Below are 10,623 nucleotides of genomic sequence, written 5' to 3'. Positions count from 1 at the left end.
ATCATTTATTTTTTATAATATTAAATTCTTACTTGCAAAATTATTAGTTAATTATGGATATAAATATCTAATTTAGTTATTATATTTTTGCAACATGTTAAAAAATTATATTAAATTCTTACTTGTAAAATTATTAGTTAATTATGGATATAAATATCTAATTTAGTTAGTATAATTTTTGCAACATGTTTAAAAAGTATATTAAATTCCATATCTAATAATTTTTGCAACAACATATTAAAATAACAATTTTTAACATAAATGAAATAAATAAGTCAGTTTTTCTATAGTACATCCCTAGTCACAAAAATAAAATGTAATGCCAAATTCGGTAATAATGGCCATGCGTGTAGAGTTGGATTAATTGCGCGGAAGGACAGAGGCGAGGTTATGGCTTCATCAGATCGGTTATGGAAAGACTGTCGAAGAAGCTGAACTTCAGATGGTTATGGAAAGACTCTTGCTAGCACGAGATTGTTGTTTCAATAACATTGTGATTGAAACGGACGCACAAACCGTGGTAAAGACCCTTCAATCAAAAGATTTTCCAATTTCAGCTTTGAGATTTCTCTACGAGGATGTTGCTATGGTTTTCAATTTTTCATTCTTAGTCAATTCAATTTGTTAGTAGGACAGGAAATCAAGTAGCTCATTATATTGCTCAATGGGGCTAAGGACTTACAGAACTCTATAGTATTTATAGAGGACTGCCCGGCTCCCATCTGGGATTTCGTTCGTAAGGATGTAACCTTCATTATTCTTTAATCCATTATCCATTGATTCTTTTCTCAAAAAAAAAACTCCACCTCAAAAGTATTCCTGTGCCTATATTATGCATCTTTTCTTTATATTCTCAAAACCACGTATCAGGATCAAGAAAACACGTATCAGGATCAAGAAAACGAAAGAACTCCATTGGAGGGAGGATTTCTTTCCAAATTATGTCCTAATTGAAGGATCAATTAAAATTCAAGACAAGAAAATCACAATCCTTGGAATTACTTTCTTTTCTATCATTAAATCAACATACATATCTTTTAATGCAAGACAATGAGATACCATTGCTTATCCCATATGGTCTTACCCAACACTTCGCTGCCATACCCAATAGGTCTTCAGACTGTGTACACATGCCATGTCCCTCACTGAACATGGTCTTCAAATATAAAACCACCGATCCGGATAACTCTCGATGGATATAAAATCATAAAATCATAACGTACCAAATTTCCTTTCACAATCAAATGTCAAACTATTTCATAACCATAAATCATTTGGCTTCACATTAGTAAGAAGACATCATCAAATTCATTAAAACATATATGTATATATGTAAATCAACCAAATTAAGCCTTATATCAACATAATCAAATAAAATTTGAAATTCACATAGAAGACTAATTACAGTTTAATTTCTCCTCTTCGGAACTCATTACAGTTAAAACTCTTCACTTCTATACTCCTCCCTGTTCGGAACTAATTACAGCTAAAACTCTTCACTCCTTCCTGTAAATGCTTTAACAAAAATCGAACCTAAAATCTTTTCACGAAAGTCAAGACTATATCCATACAAATTTTTCTTTCTTTTCATCAAGAGAAAAGGATAGATCTAGATAAGTTTCAATTCATAGTGGAAGTAAAGAGGTTTCATACCTATTTTTCTAAACAAAACTGAGCTGATTTAAAGCAGCAAGCAAGTCCTTCTAACCTACCAATAGTTCTAGAACACATACTAACAATAACATTACTCGCTTAATTTACAGATATTCAAGCGTATGAACACTTTGTAGAATAAGAAAATCATATCCTTCACAGAATTTCTCAAGCTTTACTCACTCGAAACAGCACTCATTTCGTCAAACCTTCGACGGCTTTTCTTTTGCTTCATCAGATCAGAGCAGCAAAAGAGCATTTGTCATAAACTTAAGCAGGATTTTGCGAGATCTGAATGTTCGGTACTACCCTCGTCATTGAAACATCATTATCGCTTGAGAAACTTGTATACTGGGGAAGACTAGAGGTGCTGCAATTTGGTAGTCTGCTTTGTTCGAGACTTTCGTCTTGTGAACTTATTGATGCTGAAACAGGATAATCATTGACGTTCGTGTCCATCTTATTGAACAGGAGATTTGCAATGGTTCTGTCAATGGTGTTGGTCTCCGATTCTCTCGTTTTTTTGCCTTCAAGCCTGAACAATGAAAGCCACTTTTGATTAGTGATATCCAACAAACAAACAGTATTAAAAAACAGAAGCTTGATTACTTAAACTGTAAGCCCAAAACAGAACAAGAAGGAAGCCTCTAAATTAACTAGTTTTTCTTGGTTAAGGGGCGCAAAGTCCGAAAAAGACGCAAGAAACTAAGCAGAAAATCTGATCATCAAACTAAATTTAGCAGGAGGCACATCACACACGTGAAGGCCCATAGACAAATCAATAGCTACCTACTAGTTTCAATTGTAAGCAAAAAGAAACAATTTAAGTACCTCATTTCGCCTTCCTGCCCTGACCACGTTGGAGTTTCCAGCGAAGCAAATCCATTTTCATTGTGTGTTGCCCCATGTTGCCTCGAGTTGTTCGCCAGACGGTACAACCCATCACGGAAGCAAAGACGAGTCTTTTCGGTCATCTAAATCAGATAAGAGATACAAAATTTTATTAGCATCTATGGTCTCACTTCTTACTTGTATAAAGTAATATAGATCATAGAGATGTACTGTGGAAAATTTACCTGTGACATCACCATTCCTAGCTGCTCCAAAACAGATTCTTCGAGACATGTTTCCTCGTCCATTTGTTCATTAGCGTTGTTATTCCCAGTAGGGATCTAGAAAAGAGAAAAAGAAACTCATCAGCTAAAAGATTAAAATGGGTATTATAACTAACAAATTTATAACAGAACTAAAATTTCAATCTTATTGTTACAAAGAAACAGAGATGCAATCCTAAATTGGATGTTAGATCAGATGAACCTCAAGTCAAACCCCTTATTAAAAAAATTCCAATTCGAACATTCAATAATGTCATTTGCTGTAGAAACAAAATCCAAGAATTAATAAACCCCTAATTTCACAGGGCTCTCAACAATCACAGCTTGCCTTTCAAAGGTTTTGTTATTTTTGTGGAGGAACCATGAATTGGACCTGGCTATGGCGAAACAATTAAATGAAGTAAACATCACAGATAGAAAGAGAATTTCACCTTTACTGACGGGCAATGCGTTAGCTGTGAATTGCATTGGGGCGTAGAAACACGACCATTTTCCTGATCCGATGGAGAAAATGCATGTGTTTTGAGATATTTAGAGCTACCCATACTATGAGAATCAATGGAAGTACTCTTCGTATTCAACATCATGTCTGCCGAGAATGTATCACAATCTAACATGTCACTTTGCATTTCAGGCTCCATGGAATACGAATTGTAGAACTCTTCATTTCCAGGAACATCTTCAATTAATGAACTCCTGCAAAGCACATAAAAGATCAGTACTAAAACCAGAAGACAGAATCATTTTAAATCAAGTAGGTTACACTCTTAAGGCATCCCATGGATATTGGATGGTAATTACATACTTTTATTTTAAACTCATGTGCAGCATCAAAGGTAAAAATGAACAAGGATTAAAGCATCCTGAAGCCCTTGAACTTCGCTATTTTGTCACAAATTGAACCATAATCTTTCATTTTTAAACATTAAGCTCTTAAACACTTATAAACCTACACTTCGAGTCCTTAATCATTATAAACCTACAGACTGAGCCCTTATTGAATAATTCATAAGCCTGCAGCACTCTTGCGCTCTTGATCACAGCACTTTGATCAAGGCTCAGCTATAGGTTTAAAAATGATAAAGCACAAGGGTGGCAATTCCTGACACAAAAAAAATTTACCTACATAACCCAACAATCCGGCTGAGTGATTATCATTTTTCATGCCATCATACCATATATAATCATATGGAACAATAAGTAGTTCCATAAATATATAACATAACCAGATTTTGACACAATAACCCGAATTGCCACCCAGATAAAGGGCTCAATGTGTAAAATTAATAGATCAGAAACCTCACATGTATGAACAACAAATTTCGAAGAATAAATCAGGATGCTTTAATCCAATTAAGAAAATAGATGCTTAACATCAATATAAATCTCTCATTTTCTTTGATGATGGCAACCATGTTTCAATAATTAACACAATCTCAAAAATGGATTTATTATTACCATATATGTATTTTTATATATACCATGCACAAAATATAATTGAAGCACTCAATTTCCATGGGGTGTCTGAGCATATGAAAGGCTAAAAGACTCTTTGAGGGTACATGCTTTTTCCTACAGGCATTAAATAAAGTATCTTAATCCCAGAAGTTATGCTTGTACAAGTATATGTCATCCGTTGATTCCAATCCGGCAAGGCTAAGGAGCTGGTAATCCAGAGTCTGTTGAAAAGAAGACTCTTGTGATCTTCCTCCAGAACTAGACCAATCTTTATCATAGGTACAACTTTCCATCTCAACTTCATCTGAGAGGATTCCACCATTAAAGTTGTTATCCATAGCAAAGCCTTTGTTAGGGAAGGCAAAGTTTTCAGGCTCTGTTCTTCCCCACTTGTGCAACCAGCTTTCTGGTGATGGAAAGCTCTCAGATACTTCTTGATTTTTTGGTACAACGCGGTCACCAATATTGCTTGCACAACACCATTCCATGATGAAATTTAGCTGAAGGAGAGAAAAAATCAGTGCGTTAGATTAATACCAAGTGAAATTAAAAGCAACATCAACAACAAATTTCATCATCTGATTTCCCCAATTCATTTTTCCTTTTTAGCATAGCATCTATACTCTACCATCACAGACAGGGATGGATCTAGGGGGTCAGGAGGGGCTTCAACACCTAGTAACCGGAAAACATCATACACACATAGAACTCTAATATTTTAGGGTAAAGCACCCATAGTCATTGGAAAATCCCCTATCAATGAATCAATTAATCATGGATCCATCACACAGATCCCCAAATTCCCACCATGATAAGGGATATATGAACAAGGTCTACTATAAAAGTAACATATACTAACAAAAAGTAGGATCTGGATCATCTCTTTTCTACGTTTTCTCACAAGAGAACGACAAGGAAATAGTAAATCCAGATCTCAGACTCTACTGAGAAACTCCAAGTGAAAAACTGAAATCAATGGGTTAAAGTTATCCAAACAAACACCAAAACAGATAATCCAGGAGAAAAAGAGAAAACCCCCATTTTTGTATCAACTAAACCCAGGTGAAAAAACACACATCTCCTACTGAATCGCTCAGTAATTTGAAGAGAAAGCACATACACAACAACAAAAAAATTGAATCTGCACAAAATTAATCAAAACCTTCAATTATTTCGATTCAAATTATAATAAACACATAAAAATCACAAAGCGGAAGAGTAACAAACCTGAATAAAACAGTCGGAAGAGAAAACCCAGATGCTGCTGATACAGAGAACCAAAGAGACTAGGGCTAATAAAAAAATTGATGGGTTCAAGAATTCTCGCGCAGAGCAATCAATAGGTCACCTAAGCAATTGCAGCTTTACCTGAAAAACAGAGGCGGCTCTGATTTCTGAATTTTTTAATAAAATTTCACAAATTTCGGAGGAAAAAAGAAGAGTCCAAGCTAAGCGACTTCACAGATAGGAAAAGAGAGAGAAAAAGAGAAACCATATGGTGTAAATTTGATAAACTTGTGGCTGAGAGGAAAGGAATAAATTTGTGGCTACAATTCCCCCATCTAAATCTGCAATTCTGTTGGTCCACGTGGCAATAACTGGTCCCACAAAATTGAAATTCACGGTGGAGGATTTTCCAAAGATGCCGTGATCAAGTGGGATCGGATTTTCCCAGAAATGCCCTTGGTATCGGATAATGATTTTGGAGTAGCGTGAGAGGGGTATTTCAGTCAATAGAGAAAGTACACGTGGTGGGATGAAAAGAACTCAAGCTGCTACTAGCTGTTAGAAAGAGATTTTGTAGGATCTGCAACGTGGCAAGAAGAGAGGATAGGACAGGACACGTGGCATAGGAGAGAGAAATTTTAAGTCGGCAAAAAATAAAAATTGCTATATTTAGGGGAACAATGGGATCAGTGGAGAAAGTAGAAATGGGTTATATTTGACTGCGGGCCTTAGCTTTGTGGATAAGTGAGAATTTCTTAAAATTTTGGGGTAATTTTTTAATATTTTTTTTTGCTAAATTTTATAAAATAAATAATTGTGTGGATGTTATAATTGGGGAAAGAGTGCAAATTTAGTAATATAATGATGCTGTCAATAACTTTACAGAAATAGAAATAAGTTCAGAGGAGGGATTGTGGTTGGTGTTAGTTGTTTGCGGTTACGGTAAGTTGTTTGTTATTGACTGTTTAATTACTAATATTTGGTAAAACTATATTAAATTGTTGGGTTTGGCTCAAATATAATTTGTGAAATAAGCCCACTCATATGTCTTTTTGTGTCTTTGAGTTTTTCAAGTGAAAAACATCCCACATTGCTTTCAAAGCACTTAGTGGAGATGTTTATAAAGAAGGTCCTCATATGCTTGGGGTGTACCCCAAGGGGTACCCACTTTTGTGAAAGGGTGAGGACCTATCTTCATGGTTGACCACCACACGCACGCGCCGTACGACCGACCGACCCGGACCGGGTTGGGTTGGTGTAAAATGTATATTTTTTTATACACAATTTACTTTCATTCATTCTTTAATTTTTCGAAACTGAGCAAGTAAACAGAGAGTGTATACAGAACGATTTTCGTACGGTGCAATATGAAAATCGTATTTAAGAGGGCTGTTTTATCCTGGAGGCGACCGGAGTTCATACTGTTTGCTAAATTCCGGCAGCTCCACGAACGTCTTAAAGAAAGCGACATTGTCCGCGACTCTGCCCATTTAATTTTGTTCGGTCTGTTCCTATTTTCTGAGTTCGAGCAACAACAATTTTAAGACGATTCAATTACTGCTGATGGCTACCGAACAATCAAATGGGATTGCTGAGATTAACAAACCATTCCGGTTTGAAGGAACTCATTTCCGAAGATGGAGACAAAAGATGTTGTTCTACCTCACAACAAAGAAGGTAGCCTCTGTTCTGACTTCGGAAAAACCAATTGTTCCTGAAGATGGTGACGAGGCAGATGTTCGTGCTGCTGAGAGATGGACAGAAAATGATTTTCTGTGCAAAAATTATATACTCAATGGACTGACTGACGATCTGTATGATTACTACACTGCTGAAGAAAAAACAGCAAAAGAAATTCGGGAAGCTCTGCAGAGGAAGTATGACACTGAGGAGGCCGAATCGAAAAAATACGCTGTAAGTTGCTACCTCAAATTCCAGATGACTGATGACAAGTCAGTGGAAATTCAATCTCATGAATTACAGAAGATAGCACATGAAATCATTTCAGAAGGTATGCCTTTAAACGATCAATTTCAAGTTGCTGTCATAATTGACAAATTGTCTCCTTCGTGGAAAGATTTTAAAAATATTTTGAGGCACAAAACAAAAGAATTTTCGATGGAAAGTTTGATTACTCGCCTCCGAATTGAGGAGGAAGCTCGAAAACAAGACTTAAAAGAGGAAGTGCTTATTGTTTCTAATAGCACTAAAAGGTCCACTGCGGTTCTGAAACCCACTCAAAAGAATTTTAAGAATCAGAACCGCAAACCAATCCAAAACCGCAACACCCGAGTTAATTTGAATTGGAACCTTCAAAGGAACCAAAATAGGCCACAGCAACAACCACCTAGAAATGATGCTGCTTTCCTATGCTTTAATTGTGGGAAACCAGGTCATATGGCACGTAAGTGCAGGAACAGGCCAAACACTACTCCTAGTATTAACCTGACTGAAGAGCAACATAACTTTGTTGCTATGATTTCTGAGATCAACCTCATAGGTGGATCAGATGGGTGGTGGGTAGACACTGGTGCCTCTCACCATGTTTGCTATGATAGAAGTATGTTCAAAACATACAGTGTTGTGACCGAAGATAAGAAAGTGTTATTGGGTGATTCCCATACCACTATTGTTGCTGGAATTGGTAGTGTGGAATTGAACTTCACATCTGGAAAAACCTTAACTTTGAAGGATGTGATGCATACTCCTGAAATGAGAAAAAATTTGGTTTCAGGCTATCTACTCAACAAGGCTGGTTTTACTCAGACTATAGGAGCAGATTTATTTACTTTGACTAAGAACAATGTATTTGTAGGAAAAGGTTATGCTACTGAAGGCATGTTTAAGTTGAATGTTGAGATTAATAAAGTGAATGCTTCTGTTTACTCCTTGTGTACTTTTAATGTTTGGCATGCTCGTTTTTGTCATGTTAATAAGCGTATCATTAAAAATATGAGTAACTTAGGATTAATTCCAAAATTGAATCTGAATGAATTTCTTAAATGTGATTATTGTAGTCAGGCAAAAATCACAAAAACACCTCATAAATCTGTTGTTAGGGATTCTGAACCTCTAGATTTAATTCATTCAGATATATGTGAATTAGATGGAAAGTTGACTAGAAATGACAAACGGTACTTTATAACCTTTATTGATGATTGTTCTGACTTTACTTTTGTTTATCTTATGAAAAATAAAAGTGAAGCGTTTGACATGTTTAAGTTGTTCATAGTTGAAATAGAAAATCAATACAATAGGAAAGTCAAGAGACTTCGTAGCGATAGAGGCACAGAATATGGTTCTAGCCTGTTTATTGATTTCTATAAAACACATGGCATTATACATGAAACCACAGCACCTTATTCACCAGAAATGAACGGAAAGGCTGAAAGGAAAAATAGGACACTTACCGAATCTGTAGTAGCTATTATGCTTAGTTCAAGTGCTGCCTCACATTGGTGGGGAGAAATCCTTTTGACTGTTTGCTATGTGCTAAATAGGGTCCCTAAATCCAGAAGCAAAATCTCTCCTTATGAGATCTTGAAAAATAAAACACCTAGTCTATCATATTTTAGAACTTGGGGTTGTTTGGCTTATGTTAGGATTCCTGACCCTAAGAGAGTCAAACTTGCTAGTAGGGCTTATGAATGTGTATTTATTGGATATGCTGTGAATAACAAAGCATATAGGTTCTATGATTTGAATGCAAAAGTCATCTTGGAGTCAAATGATGCTGACTTTTATGAAGATAGGTTTCCCTTTAAATTGAGAAATAGTGGGGGTGCATCATCTAGTAGCATACCTGCTACTAGACCTATAGTGCAAAAAGAGATTGAGGAATCTGAACTTAGGAGAAGTAAGAGACCTAGAGTATCTAAAGACTTTGGTTCTGACTTTTATGCTTTCACAGTAGAAGAGGATCCACTTACCATACAAGAAGCCCTAACATCGTTAGATGCTGACTTATGGCAATAAGCCATTAATGATGAAATGGACTCACTTGAGTCAAACCAAACTTGGCACTTGGTAGACTTACCATCAGGTTGTAAACCAATAGGTTGTAAATGGATCCTTAAGAAGAAACTGAAACCTGATGGCTCAGTAGACAAGTTTAAGGCTCACCTTGTAGCTAAAGGCTTTAGACAAAGAGAAAATGTTGATTTCTTTGATACTTATTCACCTGTCACTAGGATTACGTCTATACGTGTTTTGATTGCTATTGCTTATGTGCACAATCTAGTAGTGCACCAAATGGATGTCAAAACTGCGTTTTTGAATGGTGAACTAGAAGAAGAGGTTTATATGGATCAACCTGAGGGCTTTGTAGTCTTTGGTCAAGCCCATAAGGTATGTAAGTTAGATAAGTCTTTATATGGGCTAAAACAAGCACCTAAGCAATGGCATGCAAAATTTGACAACTTGATTATTTCAAATGGCTATAAGGTGAATGAAAGTGATAAGTGTATCTACTATAAATATGAAAATGGTCTTTGCACTATTATATGCCTATATGTTGATGACTTGCTTATTTTTGGATCTAATATTCATGTTGTAAATGCTGTTAAGTCAATGTTGTGTGAGAACTTTGACATGAAAGATCTAGGAAAAGCGAACGTCATTCTTGGCATAAAGATAACTAGGTCTGAAACTGGAATTTCTCTAGATCAATCTCACTACGTTGAGAAGATTCTAAAGAAATATAACTACTTTGATTGTAAACCTGCATGTACACCTTATGACCCTAGTATAAAACTTTTTAAGAACACTAGAGACAGTGTAAGACAATCAGAGTATGCTAGCATAATTGGCAGTCTTCGTTACGCCACTGATTGTACTAGACCCGACATCGCGTATGTCGTAGGACTGCTATGCAGATTTACTAGTAGACCTAGTGTGGAGCATTGGAATGCTATAGAAAGGGTCATGAGATACCTTAAAAGAACCATGAAACTTGGATTACATTATCAAAGGTTTCCAGCAGTCCTTGAAGGATATAGTGATGCTGACTGGAATACCTTATCAGATGATTCCAAGGCTACTAGTGGCTATATTTTCAATATAGCTGGTGGTGCTGTTTCATGGAAGTCTAAGAAACAGACTATTCTAGCTCAATCAACCATGGAATCAGAACTGATTGCACTAGCTGTGGCTAGTGAAGAAGCAGGTTGGT

The 10,623-nt window shown here is 36.1% G+C and overlaps 1 protein-coding gene across 3 annotated transcripts; it reads right to left on the bottom strand.

The window, feature by feature from the left end:
- Window positions 1–1,564: 1,564 nt before the first annotated feature.
- LOC136223397 (protein LNK3-like) lies at window positions 1,565–5,713 on the bottom strand. Of its 3 annotated transcripts, XM_066011357.1 has the most exons (7): window positions 5,454–5,713; window positions 5,347–5,367; window positions 4,389–4,726; window positions 3,200–3,464; window positions 2,730–2,825; window positions 2,485–2,627; window positions 1,565–2,188 (listed from the first exon to the last, which is right to left on the bottom strand). In XM_066011357.1, the coding sequence occupies exons 3-7, from the start codon at window positions 4,712–4,714 to the stop codon at window positions 1,924–1,926; spliced, it is 1,095 nt and encodes a 364-aa protein (XP_065867429.1). In that variant the 5' UTR covers window positions 4,715–4,726; window positions 5,347–5,367; window positions 5,454–5,713; the 3' UTR covers window positions 1,565–1,923. The 3 variants fall into 3 exon arrangements, with proteins under 3 accessions (XP_065867429.1, XP_065867428.1, XP_065867430.1); XM_066011356.1 differs by lacking the exon at window positions 5,347–5,367; XM_066011358.1 differs by lacking the exon at window positions 5,347–5,367 and having other exon boundaries at window positions 5,595–5,701.
- Window positions 5,714–10,623: the final 4,910 nt, after the last annotated feature.

Source organism: Euphorbia lathyris, chromosome 3, assembly GCF_963576675.1.
Source record: "Euphorbia lathyris chromosome 3, ddEupLath1.1, whole genome shotgun sequence".
NCBI classification, from domain to species: domain Eukaryota; kingdom Viridiplantae; phylum Streptophyta; class Magnoliopsida; order Malpighiales; family Euphorbiaceae; genus Euphorbia; species Euphorbia lathyris.
The sequence above is the reverse complement of the archived record's forward strand: the minus strand, read 5'-3'. Positions and strand labels throughout refer to the sequence as shown.